At 40.2% G+C, this 23,174-nt stretch overlaps 2 protein-coding genes across 2 annotated transcripts; both read right to left on the bottom strand.

Moving 5' to 3' along the window:
- Positions 1-2,307: 2,307 nt before the first annotated feature.
- On the bottom strand, positions 2,308-5,467 carry LOC124133583. The gene is made up of 5 exons (XM_046498026.2): positions 5,349-5,467; positions 4,510-4,687; positions 3,689-3,808; positions 3,121-3,186; positions 2,308-2,405 (listed from the first exon to the last, which is right to left on the bottom strand). Exons 2-5 carry the CDS (start codon positions 4,685-4,687, stop codon positions 2,401-2,403), a joined length of 369 nt encoding a protein of 122 aa, XP_046353982.1. The 5' UTR covers positions 5,349-5,467; the 3' UTR covers positions 2,308-2,400.
- Positions 5,468-20,408: 14,941 nt separating this feature from the next.
- LOC124129070 lies at positions 20,409-22,441 on the bottom strand. The gene is made up of 5 exons (XM_046492550.2): positions 22,359-22,441; positions 21,668-21,848; positions 21,347-21,466; positions 21,111-21,176; positions 20,409-20,502 (listed from the first exon to the last, which is right to left on the bottom strand). Exons 2-5 carry the CDS (start codon positions 21,846-21,848, stop codon positions 20,498-20,500), a joined length of 372 nt encoding a protein of 123 aa, XP_046348506.2. The 5' UTR covers positions 22,359-22,441; the 3' UTR covers positions 20,409-20,497.
- Positions 22,442-23,174: the final 733 nt, after the last annotated feature.

Here is a 23,174-nt window from a genome sequence, read left to right as displayed (position 1 = left end):
TCGTGATGCAACATTCATGTCATGAACGGAAGATCAGAAACTGACGGTGAAATTGTGGATTATACATTCATTGGGAAAAAACGGCGCAGGCGTATTAGATAATAAATTTGCATTTGCAGCACTGTTTTAGCTTGCCAATGACTTTTCTAACCACGTGTGGAGTCACCTCATCTTCCGTGTAAATAACACTGGCAACAATCAAAACTCATGCAGATCAAAACTGTACTTCAAAAAGTTTGAATTATTTAGGGAAAACATTACCGATCATATACAAGAATTACTTGATGAATCAGTTGATATGAGATTTAGTGACATTGATAGAAGTATAGAGTTTAATACAGATGCATTATGTGCCGCGGCAAATGACACGAAGAAGCCAGCTGGAAGAAGTAAATACAATAATGAATGGTTTCATACTGGACGTGAACAGTTGAATCGTTAAAGAATGTAACTACATACTATAAATATTTGAGTGTTTTTCAGTAAAAATCTAAATTGGTCTATACATGCCAGAGAAGCATCAGTCCACGTCAAAAAGATTTTATTTGGTATTTTGAAGACTATAAAAGTGCTTGGTTATAAACGTTGCATGTCATACAAGTTCTTTAAGATTTGTTATGTTGGAATTAAACCAATTTTACTTTACGGTGCTGAAATATGGGGAATAAAACAATTTAGTTATATCGAAAAATGTGTATGCATGTAAAAGATTTCTTGGTGTAAAAACCAAAACATCTCACGCAATGGTTTATGGAGAATGTGGTAGATTTCCTCTATTTATATATTCACAGCTTAAAGTCATAAAGTACTGGCTGAAACTCCTGAAAATGAATTCATTGAGATATCAAAAGAAATGTGACAAATAACATGATTAAGATACGAATGGAAAGAAAAACTGATAACAGATGTGAAAAATTGTGTTCAATAATGGTTTTGGAAATGTTTGGTATGCACAATCTGTACCAACTGAAAGTGTATTTATCAGTTCTTTTCTACAGAGACTAAATGATCGTTTTCCTTGACATTATCGACCAAACTGTATATTATAGAATGTTGAAAACTCATATACACACAGAACAGTTTGTTTGTTTGTTTGTTGATTAACGCCGCACTCAGAAATATTCCAGCTATATGACCGCGGTCTGTAGATAATCGAGTCTCGACCAGACAATCCAGTGATTGACATCATTAGCATCGATCCATGCAATTGGGATACGATGACATGCATCAAACCAAGTCAGCGAGCCTGACCACCCGATCCCGTTAGTCGCCTCTTACGACAAGCATAGTCGCCTTTTACGGCAAGCATGGGTTGCTGAAGACCTATTCTAATCTGAATCTTCACGGGTCGCAGTCAAATCAGATGTTTTAGTCACATGTGGTTATAATGATTGGAAAACCGCTGACTGACAAACGAGAACTGAGTAGATTCCAACGCTACCCTTTGCGTTCCAAATTCAATTTAGTTCGGTTAAATCGACAGTTGACCTAGCTCTACATTGCAAACATTTATTTCTTATTATTTTCTTAATTTCTTATTTCTACACGATAGATTTTATTACCCACAGTGAAAAAGGCAAAGTGATCACTGGTTGACGACTATATAAAAAAAACCCGTCAACACCAGAGAATAACCAGTCTCGATTATCCACCAAAACAAATTCCATGGGGCGATAAAGGCAAACTAGCGGTGAAAGTTATATGAATGGATCACTTAAAATCAGTGACGACACCGCTTCTTGTTTTAACATCGACATCAATGATGTTTAGTGATCCATTCGTAAATGTCCATCACTACTTTGCCCTTTATGTCTTGTGGAATCTGTGTTGACGTTTTCAGTAAGCATATATATATATATGCACACGCCCGTAGCTCACAGAGTATGACAATTTCAGGGTAAGAATGAACTTATTGCTCTTTATCTTCGATCTTTGCACTTTCCAAGCTGATTCTAGTATTTATTTTGCGACGCGGGTGGCCACATTGTCTAAGGTGCAACAATACGTTGTGCAGAGTTGCTTCCCAGGAATCACAGGATTGTCTGGTCCAGACTCAATTATCTACAGAAAGCTGTCGTATAGCTGGAATATTGCTGAGTGCAGCGTTAAACAAAGAAAACAAGCCAAGAAATCAGATTACTCAATTGTGAAGCAGTCAACTGGAAACCTCAGGCGTCCGTCTATACGCTGACAGTGAAGTGAACGCTGGAGCACTTGTTCTTGTCAGCGCGTGGCTAAGTCTGCTAAGATGCTCTGCGTACAATGTACGTCGACATTGGTAATTAACCACAAATTACAAATTCATTGTTTATAATGCCCTGACTTTATTCATGTTATCAATTCCACATTTCGAACAGGATCCGGGGTATGGGATGGTGCCAAGGAATCTTCAGAAACGCTTCACTCTGGAAAAAAGGGAGATAAGAACTGTATCCATGAATGTCATCTCCGCCTGTTTGTCGCGTATGATCATCCCGTGTTGCCCCGTGATATAGCTGGAACATTGCTGACTTCATAGTTAAATACCATTCACTTGCCTCTCAGATCATTCTCGATTCTCGATTATTTGATAAATACTCTTGGCCAATACGCCACGTTCCATATCATCATTCTGAGGACAATTAGAATGACACGATTCTAGAAATAGTCGTCCAACCCAATGACACAAATGAGAGGGCAAACTTGGTTATTGATACGATGGGGATGGTGACGTCACTTCCGACACGAATCCATGGATGGCAAATTGGTCCAATAGAGTGGAGACATACACTGGACATTCGAGAATGCCCTCAGCATACGTAGTCCATGTCGTAGGTCAACAGAGGAGTCATGTACATGTACGACCAACACGCCAAAAGCCAATGTGCCGTGTGTTTGACTGCATGATCAATGTCACCACTGTGCTGAAAAGAATGCGATTCCTTCCAATGCCTAGCAACCGTTGGGCTGAATATCTGTAACCACCGCTGATATATAAGTACCATGCCATAGCTTTCTTAGTATTCAGTTCAGGTAGTTTAGACCAGGAATGCATAGACTGCTTATCTTTCGGAAGATCCTAACGTACTTGGAGGACTCGTTCAAAACTTTGAATCATTGTATTAAAGGGAAATACGTTACCTTCCTCGTGATCCAAATCCTCTCTGCGTTGACGTTGGTGGAGACTGAAGTCATCATTGTCTGCCCCTTTGAACAAAAGGAGAAGACTACATGTGATGTCATGGTTTACACGATTTTGCGGTCAAAATGAAAATAACAATAATATTTTAAAATCATATGATCAGGCAGGTGAAGTGATGTTTTACAAGTCAAAGCGTTGACTACAACAATTTAACTATAAGGAACTTAAATACAGAAATAATATAAAATATATGGCTTTAAATTAAAAGTATTACAGTCAAACAGCTAAAGTTAATACCATTTCCCGTTTCGACAAATACAATCAAGAAATTCAATGAAGGTGGCATATGTTTTTGGAATCCAATTGAGTGAGAACCATTCACGGTATTACCATTGCTTGCCGAATTTACACCTGATGAATTGAGTGTCTGCCATGGATGGCAGGAGGAGATGATTGACCGAACTGAATATTACTCCAATTCGACAGTTTATCACAGCTTGGTCCACGCTTTGCCGTGTATGCGCCAAAACGAGACAGTACCCCCAAGAAGGTATTTGCATCCTTTACCTGAGATGAAGCCGTTCTCGATGAGGTCCTCCACGTCTCTGGTTGCCAGTGTCTGCAGTATCTCCTCGTCACTGACATCAACGTCATCATCAACGTCGCCCACAGTTATATCTCGCTTACCTAGGTATGTACAAACGTTATATAATTCAAAGATACTTGCTGAAGAAACTAGAAACTTGAGAGCCCTGAGACAATGTCTGCAACATCAGCTGTACTTGAGATCGTTTCTTCAAGGGATCCGGCCACCCCCACACCCACACCCACACACACACACATCCACGATCCCCTCACACAGACGTATGTTGGTGTAGGCGCTAAAATTGACTGAGAGAGCATTTTGCTTATTTGGGCCCCTTCCCTTTAAAAAGTTACCTATGCATAAATACAAAAGAGTAGATTTCTATGCATAGATTTCCTGTTCGTCTTGAAGCTTTAATATTTTGATATTCCTTATTTTGAATACGATGTTCCCTAACACTTGTTCCGGTCATTCCATCTGCACAACAAGCCGACACATTATATTTGTAGCTAATTAATTTGAAAACAGAATTTAGAAAACAACTTTCCTACACCACCATTTCTACCCGACACTACATGATTCCGCTTCAGTGTGCAACTGAATGTTGTTTAATTCCCCAGTCTGTATTATTCCAGCTTTATGAGGACTGCCTGTAAATAATCTTGTTTGAACCAGGCAAACGGTGACTGAAATTATGAGCGCAGACCACGTCATCCGGGGACGAGTAATGGGGGACTATCGTGGGCACGGTTAGCCAAGATTGTGTCGATGTAATATGGTATACAAGAAACAACCTACTCACCAACAACAAGCCTTCTGCCAACGGTACGTACAACCCTTGAAGCCGTGTTCGTGACAGTACGGGCAACCCTTGTCGCCGTTCTGGCCACATCACGAACTATTCGTCTTATTCCCCAGGATTCTGCTCCGGGCAGGGCCACCACGACAGACAAGACCAGGAGGATGAGTGCGATCTTCATCTGTGTAGAACCGAGTAGAAAATATTTCATGAATAGGACAATTATTACAAACACTGATGATTCATCGAGTAGATGATCAGGGTCTTATATGTTAAGAAATACAATGTACGTTTCCTGTGTCCTGCATCGACACACTGTACGTCGAATGTCGGCTCTGTGTTTTGGATTTGTCATAAAAAAAATATATTGTTTCCGAAAATGTTTGAAAAAATAATTATACTTTAGATTGTTGGAAAATGAAGACATTGTTGTGAGGTGTTTTTTACCTTAATAAATCAACATCCCAGTTATAAATTAAAAAATAATCTGGAATTTTAGCTGAAGGTGACAAAAAATATTTAGCCTTGATACAAATCACAGCCCGAACCTTCCGCTCTACCACTAGGCCACAGGTGCGGTCGAGGGGGAAGCCCAATCGAGTGAGTGAATGTTATTTAATGCCACAGCCAGCACTATTCCAACTATATCCCGGCTGCCTATTTGAGTCTAACTGAATCTCTTTAAGGAAACCCAGTACTACATAAAATAAGCAACGATCCACGCCATAACATTCATTGAGAAATGTCTGACCATACGAAGCAGACTAGTCGCCTCTTACGATCAATGATGAATTGCTGCGGATGTATGATGTATCAATGACACAAGTATAAAACATATTTACCTTTGCAAGTTGAATGCTAAATGACGAACTGTTGTACAAATGTAATTCCGAGTGGGGTATATATAGCGTGCCAGTAATTACATGCCACCTGACGACATGTTTACCTTCAGGTGTTTTCACGTGTTGATATTACACAGGTGAAAAATCACCGGTCTATGTGGGTTGGCGTTCCTTGGGGGTATGCATGTGTGGTATTTCACACAATGTTACCAACAATAATTTAGCCTCATATATTTCCATATGAAATAGACTAAATCCGACTGACCGAAGTCCATCCACGGTTAGATCCAGAATATATAGAGGGCGTCATGGAACAGGATAATTATAGACATCCAGGCCAACAAGCCTGACCTTATCCTGTTTGATAAATTCAACAAAATCATTTATATCATAGAATTATGTGTCCCTTTCGCCACTAATGTGATGGACATGATTCAGGAAACGTGTCCAATATGCGGACGTCGCTTATGAAATTTCACGCTTGAATCCCATGTTCCAGGTTGTTCGACTCTCCATTGTTTTCTGTGCCTTAGGATTGGTACCTCTCAATCCATTGTCTGACATTGGAGAGTACCCGGGTCTGCGACCAGGAACAAAGCCATTTGGCTATCTGGGTAATACAGAAGGCTGCAGTGTTGGGATGTCCTCACATTCTCTGAAGTCTTCTTGTAAGGTTCGACTAGGCAGCCTGACTGCGCCAGGATCACCCGAACTCTCTTTGCGGCATTTCTATATTTTAATCTGTAAATATTATCAACAATGTTCAGAATATTTTTTACGCACATGTGTTAAGTATACCACCCAAGCTGATATATGAGGCTGTAGCAGGTTTGCAATTACATTACCATCTCATATCCTACTGAGTACCCATTTTGTGCTGGGTGAACAGAGACAGGAACAGGAATCTGCTTGTAGCACAGATTTCTTAAGACTATGGAAATGATTGTTGCTTTTATTTATGTAATTATTGTGCTGGTTCATTCGACAATAACTTAATCTTAACAACGATATCTTGACTTTTAGATATTCAAAGAATATATTAATAATTTTGAATTGGTGTTGATGCTTAAGTATTGATTCTGTAATTTATTCTACGTGGGAGATGAATCATGTGGGCTCCAGATGGTGGCGATCAGCGGCTGATGCTGTAGTGTAAAAACAGCCAAAGGTCACAGATTTTGGTTTTACAAGTGATTTATGATCCACTTACTACGTGTTAACCCTTAAAGATATGCCTTTGGTGATATTATCCATTATAATAAAATGAGTACACGATTTGTCGTGTGTCGTATTGTTGTGTCATTTGTTGTCTAATGAAGGATGCACATGTTGTTCTCTACAAGCACCAAAAGCTAAATAACACTGTAATGTACCATAAACACTTTTATGATGAGGCTTCTGGCTGTGTATGACGAACGTCATGGTGGAAGTCGTGACCGGATGTCAATAAGCGTACCAGTTGCAGCCATAAAAACCTTTTTTGTAATCTAAACACGTTTCTCTAACACATGCAGTTGACTTAAATGTGCAAATGAATATCTTCATCACCAGTAATTGTCGTTGACCCGATACACAAAAGTGCCATTACCTGTGGTTATGTTCTTGAGCAGATTGCTGTAAACTCCTTGCTGTTTTGAGAATTTAATGTCTAGGGATTTAACAGCGCTGAAAGATTAATCTTGAGGTTATTTATTTGACTATTAAGTGATTCAAAATTAAGAAACTAATTCACAATTCTATTTTTGTCCAAGCAAATCCTATGTTCCTTTGACACGTTATTGTGAACTGTCTGCTCAGCTTTATTGATACCCAATTTCAAATGATCTGCTGGTTGTAAAAGGCGACAAGATAGATCCCGGATGGTCAGACTCGGTGACAAGGTGCATAACCGTGTCATAATCAACGTCGTGGAGCGTTGTTCACGATATCAACCACTCAGTTATTTACATCCTTCATATAGCTAGTATATTGCTGAGTGCGTCGTTAAACAACAAACAACAACTACTACTACTACTTCTGCTACTACTACTACTACTACTACTTCTACTTCTACTACAACTACAACTACATCTACTACTACTACTACTACTACTACTACTACTACTACTACTTCTACTACTACTACTTCTACTACTACTACTACTACTACTGGGGCGGTCGGGTAGCCTAGTGGTTAAAGCGTTCGCTCGTAACGCCGAAGACCCGGGTTCGATTCCCGACATGGGTACAATGTGTGAAGCCCATTTCTGGTGTCCCCCGCCGTGATATTGCTGGAATATTGCTAAAAGCGGCGTAAAACCACATACACTCACTCACTCTACTACTACTACTTCTACTTCTACTACTACTACTACTACTACTACTATTGTCATGCCCCTATTCCATTGGGCGAGAAAAGCAAAATAGCGGTGAAAGTTATATGAATGGATACTTAAAATCAGTGACGACAACGCTTCTTGTTTTAACAACAATATCAACGATCTTTAGTGATCCATTCGTAAATGTCCATTACTACTTTGCCCTTTATGTCCTGTGGAATCTGTGTTGACGTTTTCTGTAAGCACTCACTCACACACTCACTCACTCATAGCCACTGTTGGCCTTTTGTGTTCCTCTTACTGTAAGGCTATGTGCTAAATTTAACCTTTTTGGTCATTTTGTCCCGAACGACGTTAACAGAGATTACGTTCGGGACAAAATGACCAAAAAGATCAAGTGTAGCAAGAATATATATATGCACACACACGTAGTTCACAGAGAATGACAATACAGGATATGAATGAACTTATTGCTGTTCATCCTCGATCTTGCACTTTCTAAGCTGATTCTAGTATCTATTTTGCGACACGGGTGGCCACATTGTCTGAGGTGCAACAGTACGTTGTGTGGAATTGCTTCCCAGGAACCAGGCTCGTGCGTTTGAATCCCAGATTCACCCCTATTATTGTTTTAGGTTTGTGAGAACCGCAGCCATGCTAGTGGCTTGCACAACAGTGATCAACGTAAAAGACATGACATTAAGTAATGACATCGCAGTAATGATATGTTTTAACTTGAGGTGGTTTGACATGCTAACAGATTAACAATCAATTGTTTGATCGGTATTACATAGAAGTTGACGGATGGCAGAGTAGACACAATTTATGGATAACAACTTTTTTAATACTGTTAAGGCGACGTTTCCGTATAGATCCTTATACCGTTGTCAAGCAAGACTGAATGAAGACTGACTGACTGATATAGAAGATTTAACGTGCGCTTTCCGACTGCAGCGTATTTCGCACACGGGCCTGGCCAGACCATTTAGTGTATTCCGAGAAGGGTGAAAGTGGTGTGTGCAACCCAAGAGGGGGCTTTTAGGGGTTGCTTATATCGATTTTTTGAAATTTTAAAATTTGGAATAAATGCCGAGGTGGGGGGAGGAGGGAACTAAGGGAGCCGGGTGAGGTGGGTGTTTGTATGTTTATTGGATTTTGGATTGGTAGATTAATTAGTTTTTAGATGCGCTTAATTAGGCCTGTTTTGATTAGGAATACGCCTAGGGCCTTGAAGTTTTCTAGTTTATTTTGAGGGTTTAGTATTTCATCTAGAGTAGGAACCTTATTTAGATTGAGGTTGGTTTGTAGTGTGGTTCTGTGTGTTTGGTAGTGGGTGCAGTGGATGAGTGCGTGTTCTGTGGTTTCGGGTTGTTTGCAGTGGGGGCAGTTGCCTGTGGTGTGTCTTTTAAGTTGTTTTAGGTGGTTATTTAGGTTCGTGTGTCCTGTTTGGAGTTTTGTAATTAATCTGTCAATTTATTTAGAGGGGTGTAGGATTTTAGGTTTGGCTAGTGGTTTTCTGAGCACTTTTTGGATTTGGCTATTTGAGTTTTGGTATTGATTATGCCATTTTTTGGTTATTTTTTGTTTGTTTATACTTTTAATTTCTGATTTTGAGATGGGTAGGTTTAGGCTTATTTCTGGTATTTTGAGAGATAATTTAGCTTCTTTATCGGCGCTTTCGTTGCCGTAAATTCCTACGTGGGCGGGGATCTACAAGAAGGTTATTTGCTTTTGTTAGGTCGTTGGAGCTTTTAAGTATTTGGTTTATTAATTAAGGTCTTTTTTGGTATTTTTGTTTTGGAGGGCTTGTAGCCCACTAAGCGAGTCAGTGAGAATTAGGATTTTTTTGTTGTTTTTTTATTGTTGGTTATGCAGGGCTGAGGCCATGCCCATAAGTTCGGCCGTGAATATAGATTGGTTGTTAGGGAGTCGGTAAGATTGTGTGGATATAACTGGTTGCGTGGTATGGACTCCGAAACCTGTGTGGTTGGAGATCGGGTCTGAAGATCCGTCAGTGTATATGTGACACCAATTTGGCCAATTTTCGTGTATGTATGAAAGTGTGGTGGTTTTAGCTATGTTTGGGTCAGTTTGTTTATTTATTTGGTTAGTTAGCGTTGTGTCTATTTGGGGTATTTTGAGTTTAGGGGTGAAGATATTTGATTTTTTGCAGTTTTGTTTAAGATTTTGAGTTTGGTGTTCATTGAGGTAGTTAGTTATTCTTTGGGATATTGGGGTGAGTAAGGGGTGTTTGCGAGCTAGAGCTTGGTCTAATGTTTTGGTTAATTAGATTTTGGATGAGAGGGTTTGTTTGGGACGCGGCCCAGAAATTAAGGCTTAGACGATCCCTGCGTAGATTTAGTGGCATTTCTCCTGTAAGGGCCTGAAGTGAGGTGTAGGAGGTGCCATGTTGGGTGCGTGTAATTAGTTTAAGGGCTTGGTATTGTATTGAGTCAAGTTTTTTAGATAGAGAGTTGTTTAGGGTATTGTATATGGCGCAGCCGTAGTCTAGTTTTGATCTAATTAGTGTTGTATATAGTGAGAAGAGGGTGTCTTTGGAGGCTCCCCAGTTAGAGCCGGTGAGACATCTTAATGTGTTAAGGTCTTTGCTGCATCTAGTTTTTAGGTTTTGGACGCGAGCCTACCAGGTGAGGTGTTGATCGAAAATAAGTCCTAAGAATTTGGTTTGTTTTTGGAATTTGATTGTTTGGTTGTTTAGCTGGAGGATTGGGTAGGCAGGTTTCATGTTTTTATGTTTGAATACTACTCCTGTTGTTTTATCTGAGTTAAGGGAGAAGCCCCATTTGTCTGTCCATTGTTGTATTTTATTTAGAGATTTTCGGAGTTTTCTGCCATTTTAATGCTTTTAGTGCGGATCCATAGGGCTCCGTCATCCGCGAATTTTGAAGTGTTTAGTTTAGGGGATAAGCCCTCGAATGAGCATTTATCATTATATTGAAGAGGGTTGGGCTGAGAATGCTGCCCTGGGGTGTGCCATTTTCTAGGGGACACTGGTCCGATATCGTATGGTCTATACCCACAGTAATTTTGCGATTGTTTAGGAAATCTTGGATGAAGTTTATTATTTGGCCTTTTAGTCCTATTTTTTTAGTTTTTGTATTAGCCCGTGGTGCCATACCATATCGAAAGCTTTAGAGAAGTCGAGGAATATGCCTATGGTAAATTGCTTGTTTAGCTGTCCTGTTTTTATATCCGGGCAAGGTTATCGAGAGTTGATCGGCCAGGAGTGAAGCCGCTTTGGTCGGGGTTTAGGATGTTGTTTTGGTCTAGGTAGTGCTGTAGCCTATTTTTAGTCATAAGTTCCATTATTTTGCAGAGATTTGAGGTTAGGGATATGGGCCTGTAGGAGTTTGCCTGATCTGCTGGTTTATTTGGTTTAGGTATTGGGATTACTAGAGCTTCCTTCCATGAGGATGGGACCTGTCCGTTTAGGTAAACTAGGTTGTATAGTTTAAGTAAAGTTTGGAGTAGTTTGGTAGTGAGTTTGGTTATTTGGTAAGAGGTGAGGTCTAGGCCAGGGGCTGTTCCTTTTTTTCTATTGTTTAGTACGTGATTTAGTTCTTCTATGGTGTAAGGTTGATTTATTTCTAGGTTGTCTTGTCTGATTTCTTTGGAGAATTTTATTTCTTTATTTAGTTTATCTTGCAATTTCTTACTGAAGTTACTGTTGCTACTAACTTTAGAGAAGTGTTTGGCTAGGTTGTTGGCCTTTTGGGTGGGGTTAGTTGAGTTGTTTATATTGGTGCTTTTTTTGTGCCGTTTGATGCCTCAGATGGCGTGAATTTTGCGCCACACCTTCCTAGCGTCGGTGTGGTGGTTTAGCTCCTCACAGAATTTTTTCCAGTTTTTGGTTTTAGCAGTTTTAACTAGGTTTTGGACTTGGTGGTTAAGTTCATGAGCTGTTTTGAGATTAGAGGGGCCTCGTTTAGCTCTGTTGAAAGCTGATTTGCGTTTTAGTCTAGTTAGCTCTGTTTCCTCATTCCACCAAGGGACAGTGGGTTTTCCTGGGTTGGATGATTTGAAGGGGATTGCGGATTTGGCTGCGTTGATTATGAAGTTAGTTAGGTTTTGACAGAATGTTTCGGGGTCTGTTGTTTCTAAATCGTTTAGATTAGCTTCGTTGCATAATTCTTGGAATTGGTCCCAGTTGGCGTTTTTGTACTGAAATTTAGGTTCCTGTTTAGGGGTTTGATTTGGTATTTTTATATTTCCTAGGGTTATATTTATGGGAAAGTGGTCGCTGCCTAGAGGTACTGGGTGGACGTCCCACATCAGACTTTGTGCTAAGTCTGGCGTACATATTGTTAAGTCGATAGCCGACATGGTGTGGTGGATTTTGTCGTATCTAGTTGGTTGGTTATTGTTTTATAGTGTTAGGTCATGTTTTTCGATCCACTCTGATATTAGTTGTCCATGGTTGTCTAGTTTATCTGCAATGCCCCAGGTAGGATGATGGGCATTGAAGTCTCCTAGGAAGATGGTTGATTTATTTCCTAATTGGTAAAGGATATCTAGGTCTGTATCTTTAATTGGTTTTAGTGTTGAGTGATAGATGTTAATGATTTTTATTTTTTGGTTATTGATGGTGACTTTGATTCCATTAGCTTCTAGATTAGGAGTGTTTACTTTAACTTCCTCGTAGTTTATATCCTCTCTAACGTAGATGATTAGACCTCCTCCTGTTCTGCCTGGGATGGTTTTGGACCTGTCGGTTCTCACTGCGTTATAATTTGGTAGGTTGAATTTAGTTTTATGTGAGAATTTGGTTTCTTAAATACAAGCTACATGGGGACCTTTATCTATTTTGAATTTGGCTTTAAGTTCAGAACCATGGCCGGCGAGGCCATTGGCATTCCATTGAAAAAAGTTTAGGCCTTCCATTGGGAAACTGGGTGGATTTATGTTTGGTTTAGGCTTGGTTTAGGTATTTACTTTAGTAGGTTATTAAGGTTGCTGCTGAAACGGTCGAAAGAGGTGGTGACGAGTTTTAGTTTATGTGCTACACCAAAGAAGGCTTTGGAGCTGGCTTCTGGATTAGACTGCTTTAACATGTAAGCTAGTAGGAGGACTAAGTTGTTTAGGTTTTTGCTTGCTACGTTTTGGGTGAGTTTTTTTCTATGGCTTTTGGTTTTTGGGGCTGACAAGGTAAGATCGTTTATTTCCTCTGAGGATGTGTACTCGTCCTCTTCGGTTAAGTTATCTTTAGTTTGGTCACTCTGTTCGGTGGTTGGTTGCATGCTGGGTTTGGGTGCGAGAGTCTGAGTGGTTTCTGTAGTTTCCCTGTTGACTGGATGTTCGGAGGGTGCTTGTAGGTTTTGGGGTGTCGTTGCCCTTGTGGCTGTGATGGCTTGTGTTGGTGCTGGTTGTGTGGTGGTCGTTGTGCGTTGGGTTTTGCTTGCGGGTGTAGATGTGGTAATTGTAGGGTGAGAGGCGGGGAGGGTGAGAGTGTGAGTTTGTGGGATGTGTGGGGTGTTTGTTTCATTTGCGATGTATGCGTCTCGCTGATTTTGGTCCCATACGGAGACTGGGTATACTGTTTTGCGTGCGTGAGTGTTGTTTTTTGGGGGTGGTGTTGGTAGTAGTGGTTTGTATGCTTGCGGTGTGGGTTTTTTGGTTTGGATTTTGGCCGTGTTTATGTCTATATGTTTGTTGGCCTGTTGGGTGAGTGATAGTCTGTGGGGGCATTGGTTCGAGAGTGATGAGTGTTTTATGGATTTGCAGTGGATGCACCAGGGTGTGCATATGCCTGGGCAGTCCGTTTGGGCACAGTTTTAGCATTTAGTTTTTTTGAAAGTACATTGGTTAGCGGTGTGATATATTGTAGGCAATTTGAACATTGCTTTACTTGCTTGATGTATGGTTTGACCTCTAAGTTATGGTTGGCGCCGAAAGTGATATGTTTGGGGGCTTCAGCGTGTTTAGCTGGGTTTTTTAAAGTTTATTATTACAATAGGTGTGGGGGTGGTTTTCCCGTTTCTGTTTGATTTAATCCTGCGGAGGCTAGTTATTTGTGGTTGGGTTTGGATAGTGTTAGCTTCTTTGGCGTATATGTCGAGGTCCTCGTCGGTTTCCCTTGGGTGCACTCGAATAACTCCCCTAGTTAGGTTTAGAGCTATTTACGGTGAATTGGAATATTTGTTTAATTTTAGTTGCTGCTATGTAGGATTCCTGATTTGGGAAGATTATCTGATATCCTTTGAAGCTACGTTTGATGTTTAGGTAATTGATTTTTTGTTGCCTAAGCCACATGCCTATTTTATTTATGGTTAGTGTTGGAGCTAGTTGTACTGAGGGGGTGGCCGAAAAAAAGTAGAGGGCCCACGTGGTGATGAGGGCTGCGGGTGAGAGGGTGTGTGAGGTAGGTGATACCGATGCGTCTAGTTTGCGTTTTTTTTAGTTGCATGCTTGGGGAGGTGGGGTGCTGGGTTGAGTTTCCATGTAGGAGGCTTGAGGGTCTCGATCGCCGTAGCCTGTGGGAATGAGTGAGGATGTTGCCCTGACGGAGGTGTTGTGCGCCTCCGCAGGTGTAGGGGATGTAATGCCAGAGATTTCGCTTATCTCGATTTGTCTTTGGTCTGCCATACTGGGATTGGGTGTATAGGATGTGTGTGTGAGTTGTGGTGTTTGAGGTGAGGGGTTGTGGATGGAGTGTTTTGGAAGGGGTGAGTAGTGTTTGCGGTGTTTTGGTTGTTTTGGGTTTGTGAGTTGTTTAAAGCTTTTTAAGAGATTAATTAGAGGGCTTGTGTTTTAATTTGAAGTGTTTGAGTTTGTTTAGGTGAGCTTTGTGAGTGTAGTTTTAGGTTTGGGCTTGGGTGTGAGCGTTGATTAGGAGGTGTAGGTTGTTGTGAATGGATGGGTGAGTGGTTATAAAATTACCTTTGAAGTTCTCCCTGGGCTTGCTATCAGCGGTGCTGTGCTTGGGCTTGAGGAGGCTCTGGAGGCTTGGAGAGGTGTTGCTCGCTTGGAGTACAAACTGCAACTGGAATGAACTTACTTACTTACTTATATTGGAGATTTTACGTGCGCTTTCCGACTGCAGCGTATTTCGCACACGGGCCCGGCCAAGCCATTTAATGTGTTTCCGAAAAGGGGAAAAAGTTGTTTGGCAATCCAGTAGGGGTGTTTTAGTGGTTGCTTATATAGAATTTTGGAAATTTTGAAATTTTGAAAAAATGCCAAGAGGGTTTGGGGGACGAACTAAGGGACCTGAGTATGGAAGTTTGTAAGTTTGATTATGTGGTCTGGCTTTGGTAGTTTATTGGGGTTTTAAATGCGATTTATTAGTCCTGTTTTGATTAAGTATACGCCTAAGGCTTTGAATTTTTCTATTTTATTTTGTGGGTTTAGGATTGCTTCTAGAGTAAGAGCCTTATTTAGATTTAGGGTGGTTTGTAGTGTAGTTCGGTGTGTTAGGTAGTGGGTGCAGTGTATGAGTGCGTGTTCTGGGGTTACTGGAATGAAGACCATGGTACAGAATATATATAGTTGGTGGAGGATTAACAGTAACAACAATTGCATACATGAGTGGGATAATATGAGTAAGTAATGACAACAGAAGGATAATACTGTCACAGTAGATGGACAGAGAACACACAGGTGGAAGCCAATGGGACTAAACAGAATAAGTTTGTGTAGGTGTAGTGATTATTGCTTAATGAGTTCATAGTATACGGCCGCAGTCATGTAGCTGTAATATTGCTGAATGCGGCGTTAAACAACAAACCAACCAAATCATAGTAGGCGGATGTGATGAAATAGCCTTGATCTCTGTTGATTGATGGCTGGTGGCGGCGAATGTGGACTGCTTCTGTTAGTTTTCTTTAGTGAAATAATGGAGGTTGTTGGAGAGGATTTGGACGTTGTCCCAGTTGATGTTGTGATTAGGGCAGTTGCTGATATGGTCCGAGATGGCTGATTTACTGTCTGATTTGATAGTTGGGGTTCAAGCCTAAAGGTGTATATTAGTATTATGTATGTATATATATTAACAAAGACGTATCAATATTTCTTCATAAATGTAAGTTTGTTTCTTGAGCGGTATTTACCAATCATCTTGGAGTTGTGATTAGGGCAGTTGCTGATATGGTCCGAGATGGCTGATTGGCTCTCTGATTTGATAGTTGAGGTTTTGTGCTCTTTGATTCTGGTGTTGATGGGGCGGGATGTTTCACCTACGTAGGATTGTCCACAGTTGCAGTTAATTGATTCATTCATTGGTTATTCGTTACTTTCGTTCATTCATTCGGGTTTGGATATTACTCACGCTGGTTTGTCGTCGCTTCACTCTGCTGGTTTGTCAGGCTAGCTCCTCGCCTTACTGCTTCAACTTCATTACCATGTCTGTAAAAGTTCGAAGCATAAACAAATCCTTACCCAGTGTCTTTGTCGGGGTCATTCTACCCCTCTTGTCATACACGGTGGCCAGTTACACCCCCACGGCCGATCTATCAGGTGGATTAAGGTAGATCCTAATCTCCTTCGACACCAACAACCCCAAGAAGCCCAAAGTTCGGACCACGTCTCTACACTCAGAGCCCGTAAACCTACCCTCAGGCACAGCTACCGATCACCCATCCCCCATATCCCCCATATCCCCCATACCCCCCCCCCCCCCCCCCCCCCCCCCCCCCCCGCCACACACACACACAGACTATCACCGAAGCGCAAGCGCAAGTATGCTCAGCTAAGCACACCCACCAACCCAATTCGGACCGGTCAACACAGACTCAACAAAGTACACCTACTATCATACCTTCTCAAGCCCAATCCACTCAGACCCAAAAAACACCAACCACTCTTCCCTCTACTAAAACAAAAACCCTTGAACACCTCATGAACACCTCAGCTCACTTTATCAAAAAAACAATATCACCCTCTCACTGTCTTCGACTTCAAACTGGCTAGAACCCTCCTCTCCGGCTCTCTCGCCACATGCACCTAAAAATACCAACATATCAATCAATACCCCACCCCAGCCAGTTTAGGCTTACATTAGGCTCTTATACCCTTTTTCGTTCTTTATTATAATCTCATATTCTACATTGCAGCTTAACTGCAAATATATCAACCCCATTATGCTTTACCTTTTCTTCAAGTATAGCTTACAATTACTAGGATAGATTATATAGCACTTTCTACTCTTTTCAGGCCTTAAATTATTCATTCAAAATATACCTCTCTTAATATATTACCATTTAACTTATCTCTTTTCATTTATACCTTAATACACTTGTTGTACATTATAGCCGTAGTTGTATAGGATTAGGTTAATGCCCCTTTCATTTACTGTTTTTTGGGTATGTTGTTTACCTGTTTTAAAACATTATTTATTCTTTTATTTTCCCCACCTACCCCGACCGTGAAATTGCCAGTGGTAGAAGCGTTCGTTAAACTTCCAAAACAGACAGAGAGACAGTCAATTGTATAAACTACACCTTTAGGCCCTGGGGGTTTGGTTGTGTTCCTGCCTTTGGCTCTTAGTAGAGTACTGAGGGAGGTGGAACTTGTGAAATAGGTGTCAATATTGGCTTGCTGTTTGAGGCTGATGATGTTGGAGGCATTTCCTATGCTTAACAATCCCCTCTCCATGGGTGTTCATCTTGATGGTATGTAGTCGTACCATGCTGCGATCATGATTTGATACGAAACACTCTCTTATTCTCATTATTCAAGCAACTGGTATCTTTCAAATTCTTTATAGTGAGGATAGCTAAAGTATTCCAAAGTTATTGGATGTGTAGTATATCCCGACGGCATGTCACAAGTAAACAATCTAATGTGATTTCAGTGTTATGTAGTTAAGCATTATAGATACGTATCATTGCAGTGTAACCGTTCTTCCTCGGTCATATTCCTTCAACATATTTCCTCAACATATGGTTAATGTATTCATCTGGAACAGGTTGAATTCTTCGGCTTGTAGCACGTTGCTATGGTGTGATGTTAGGACCATTATTTATTCAAATAAATGCTTTGTAGCCACATCAAATTTGTGGACATAACATATATTCCTTTCGAAAACTCTTCTGTAGCACTATCACAATATGAGAATTTATTCAAAACGTATTTCTCCCTAACTTATGCTGTAACAGCTATAATGTTCCTTGAGATCATGTTCTTGTGGAAATGAAGTTTTATCACAGCATTAATAATAACGATCAATGCAATTAGGTGACTGCAGACATATATGCGTCATGGCAGCAAGGTAATAAGCCTTTGTTCGTTCAGACAAAGGTTGTCCAATACCATGACACACGTAATACCGATATAACATAACATGGACATAACATATATTTCTTTCGAAAACTCTTCTGTAGCACTATCACAATATGAGAATTTATTCAAAACGTGTTTCTCCTTAACTCATGCTGTAACAGCTATAATGTTCCTTGAGATCAGGTTCGTGTGGAAATGAAGTTTTATCACAGCATTATTCACGTAAAACAACGAGCAATGCAGTCAGGTGACTCCAGACATAAACGCGTCATGGGTACAAGGTAAAAAGCCTTTGTTCGTAAACCACTAGTAAGGTTCTCATCCAGTACATGTGTTTTATGCTGACAAAAACGACGAATCATGTGGTCACCGACGGTATTGATCATCTTTGTTGCAGTGGTGTTATAACAGCCGAAGGTCACGCTTTTGTAAATGGAATTTGACATGATTTGTCATCCACCTGTTTCATTGATCGTTGCAGAAAGGCATTATCCATCATTATAAAATGTATACACCAAGTGTCACGTGTATGTCACTGATCATGATGAACATTAGGATAATGGTGCTCGCGTCTTATTGTACCTAATACCAAATATCCTGATGTACGATACGATAGCATGGATTACGCGCGACATAATATAGGAAGTGACACTGACAAATACCAGTGTACAGTATCTGTCCCGGCCATAAAAGTCTTTGTATTTAAGTAGGTTTCTCCAGTATAAACAGTGGAAAGGATAACATTAACTGTTGCCGCTATTTATGCGACTCTAACAAATCTGATATATATGTACAGTTATATAGCATAACTAGATAGTATAAAAAAATTCAACCAGTCTTTTGAAGACTCAAACATTGTTTGATCAAGGTTAAAACATTCAAGGCCTCAGTAAAACTATGAAAAAGTCTTATCAATGACATATGGAGGACATTTCAAAATTTGAGGCAAGTGACAAACATGATGCAATCCAATGTCATTCCCTGTTTTGACTTGTACCGTATGTTCTCGAGTCTATTTCAGGTGAACTATTGACTTGCCTTTGCTTGTGTTTGTGACGGGTGACACCGGTTTGGCGGGGTTTGCTAACCTTTTCCCGAACACATGGTATCACCACTATCAGTGGGGTGCATGCCTGGGTGCAGGGGTTGCACGACAGGGGGCAAGGGTTGCATGTGATCGCACCACATGAAATCACGACCCCAAGTCGAAATATAGACTAAGACATATGTTATATTTGTTGCTGATGAAGGCAATACCTATCTTCAGGTGAGGATTGTCTTTTGCACAAGTATATGATGTATATGATCTCAAGACTGAATACGCAGGTCAGATTCACAGGTCACTTTAGCGTTCAAATATCAGTTTCTACCCTGTGGATTGCTTTATTAACAAGTATTTCTATTTTATGTGATTGGAGAAAGGAGTGTCCCAGAGATTAGAGGGGTATCTTTACTAAAGAGAGCTAACCTTGTTAGGATCAGTTGATATAATACGTAGTGACATGTGGACTCTTACACAGTAGAAACTATTCCTGAGGTTAATGTGTGATGCTTTCGGACCACAGTGCGAAACAGTGATTTCTCTCCCCATTATGAGTTAGCATCCTGCTACACTGATAGTCACATTGCAGTACTGTATATCTGTAATAGCCTATCTGCCAATTCATAACTCAAGTGTCCCTTACGCTTTTATATACTTCATGTAATAACTACACCCTGTGCTTCTATGGTGTATTTAACTTGTATCTCCATGCTCTTAGTGACATTATTGAGTAAAAATGTAGGCTCTTCGGTAGTTGTTGGAGAATCCAAAGGAAAAGAGTAATCATTGACGGATGTTAATGTAACATTCCATATCCAAGTATCTACTTAAAGCAGAGTCGATCGTAAGAAATGTCTAGTTACACGTGCGTTATACCTAACATAGGTAAGCATGATTACATCAATTGTTTAAATTAATCAAATAAATTAGAGTAATTGAGATATTAAATAATACCATTTATAAGGCCATTATGTTAACCTTAGAAATAGATTCTACTATGTGAGACTCCGATTAGGTGCCTCACTCTGAGTTTGGGGTCAAAGCCTAGATGGAATCCCAAAAGTACTACAATTTGTACTTTACTCAGAAAGTGTAACCAAAAAACAACATTTGTTACAAGTGACTGATTTCTAAAAGGCATTATTTGTTCGTACAGTTACCCATACACAGTGACACTCACTGACGGTGACACGTGTTCAGTCAACTACTGCTTTCTCTTCACATGTTTCAATTACTGAAGTAAGTGAAGTTTCGATGACTATAACTTGCAAGCGTTATCATCAACATGTCATTCCTCAAGCTCGTCATCACATTGCCTTGAGGATGTATGTGTTTTTGTCAGTTTTAGCAATATTCCAGTATTCCAGCGGCTTGGGGTACCAGGAAGTGGTTTCACACATTCTACCCATGCCAAATGTCGAGCTAATTACATTTTAAATATTACCAATACAAAAAAAAACCACATTCGCTTTTTGTGACTTTATGTATGTTCATTCTCTTCTCGTTACACAGATAGAGGAATTGGACATATTGAGTTTCGCTTGTCCACATGATTATTCTGAAAGCAAAAATAGATAGTTGTCAATACTATGTAAAGGATGTACACGCATCATCAAGTTTACACAGATATTAATGAGATAAACCAGTGTGTGTATGTGTATTGATTGACATTGTACTTATATGGGGTGAAAAAGAATTTCGGATACATACAGGCATCTTTTGGAACATTTACAATCTTTGAGGAACATAACAACACAAGACTTAAAAGCATTCAGCATTATTTAGGTATATTCATTTTAGGCCCACATGATCGGCCCAGTTAAAGAAAAGAGCAAACATTTAGAAATTGTTGTGAAAGTCATCAGGTTAGTGAATGTTGTCCATACGTTTGCTATCATTTTTAATGGATTTATCTTGAAATCAGTTTTTAAGACGTTTTTAAGACATACTGTTACCTTTTCACATTTTAAACGCGAATTTCGTGAACGAACAGTTCGATGAAATGTTAAATACATATATATAAATGGACATCAATCCTTTTTTCAAATCGATACTAGTAGTTGATGCCTAAATATGTGATATTTAACTGAAACCATGTTCCATCATGTTGAATGTCAACGTATGTATATTGATTCTACAACTATGATGTAGGGCTTAACGTCTCACCCATCTCGAGATCTGCATCTTCCCGGACGTGACGCTGGTAGAGGCTGATGTCTTCCTTGTCTGATTCTGGAACAACAACGAGACGACCTTATAGCTTTGAATAACATGGAATTCAAACAGTTGCGCCTATTATGCAAATAAAATACCTAATTTAAATTACTCCTCCCTAAATTTGAGTAGTACCTGAAGTAAGAAAGATCTTGACTCTTCTACGCGAGAGTGGTTGTCTCTCTTACCTGTTACGTAACCATCCTGGACAAGGTCATCCACGTCTCTGGTTGCCAGCACCATCATGATCTCGTCGTCACTGACTTGACCGTCGCCGTCCACGTCAAACTCGCTCACGTCTCGTTTACCTGGTGATGGAAATAGTTACGGTTATATTGTTTGGCTTCACAACAAGTGTGGTCCAAATCGTGGTTAGACTTCAGCTAGCCTTACTAGGACTAGGAGATACACTTCGGTCGTAACCTACCCCTTAATATTTACGTTCATAACAAATGGCGTTCTCTCAAACAATTTCACAATATACCCCTTGTCACGAGAAATGCGCTTACCGGATTTAATTGCATCTCCAACCTTTTTGACAGTTGAGACTACCTTCGAAGCGACGCGTCTGACGGCACCTCCAACTGTACGTACAATACTCCTGAAACGAGGGAAACGAATACCCCAGGAATCGGTTCCGGGCAGGGCCACCATGGCAGTCAGGAACAGGAGGACGAGGGCGATCTTCATCTAGGTACGAGTACATGTAAGATATTTTGGAATGATCCATTTTAGAGTTGTGAGCACTTTGTCCGAGCAATTTAACAACACGTCATTAAAATGACACGTCCTCAAATTACCAGTTTATGATTAGGACGAATCCAACAAAACCAGGTTATCCTGACATCTTAAAGGACAATATGTAATTTACTCAGAGACCAGTAATTACACCGTCTAGGCCTAATTGTTAATGAACACTGGACAGTGGATCACTATGATATCATTTTGACAATAAGTTAATGAAATTCCGTTGACACTGACTCTTGTAAATAACAATGATGTTGATGTCAGTTTATTACATCACAACTCTGCCAACTACAGCCAATGTAATATATATTGGTTAAACACGTCCAACTGTAGGTACCAATTTAGACACACACATAAATATTTTCTTGAAGTACATTTCATGTTTGCATTGGACTGAGATAGCAGAGGACGAACAGGATAAATATTATGCACGTTCATAAAAAAGACACCTACCTTTGCAGTTCTGGATATCAGTGGACAATGTTGTGGATGGACTGGTACATGTCGAGTATATATAGCATGGATGTGTTGATGGTCACACGCACCACATCCGGATGCAATGATCTTTCTGACATTATCTCGCCAGCCATCTGACAACTCTCACCTTCATAGCGTGGGACTGGCATTGTGATTCACATGTGTCACAAAGATGTATCCTGATTTAATTTGCTTATGAATCACTATCCAATGGTGATGAGGCCAGATGTTCGCGAAAATGTGAGCCTATCCTGCCCCAGCCGGTGTCACCCGTCACAAACACATGAAAAGCAAGGGCCCACCTGAACAAAACCCAATGGAACATATGGTACAAGTCATAATAGGTTATTGCATCGGACTTCATTTTTTGTCACCGATGCATTAAATCTGGAAATGTCCTAAAGATATCTTCGATAAAACTGTTTGAAATCTTTACTAATGCCCTAAATACTGATAAAAATTTGAGCAATAGTTGTATGCCGATGTTTGAAATCGTGGTAGAAAGACCATTCTTAATTGTTCCTCAAAGTGCGATTTGTGGAAACCAAAGGTTTGAGCTGTTAGTACAGTCAAGTCTCGTTAATCCGACACTCGTTAATCCGACAATCGAATTTATCCGACACTAATGATGGGAACCGATTAAATCAGTGCTATTTAGACCCGTTAATCCGACAGTCTCGCACTCCGACTCCGACACACCTAATTTGCAACGAAATACCGAAATCACTCATTAATCAGTCTCGTTAATCCGACACAGTGATCAGCGTACTCCGTGGTCATCTGCCCGCGAGT

The sequence above is a fragment of the Haliotis rufescens genome, unplaced genomic scaffold (genome assembly GCF_023055435.1).
Source record: "Haliotis rufescens isolate VD_foot unplaced genomic scaffold, xgHalRufe1.0.p SCAF_5, whole genome shotgun sequence".
Classification (NCBI taxonomy): Eukaryota; Metazoa; Mollusca; class Gastropoda; order Lepetellida; family Haliotidae; genus Haliotis; species Haliotis rufescens.
The sequence above is the reverse complement of the archived record's forward strand: the minus strand, read 5'-3'. Positions and strand labels throughout refer to the sequence as shown.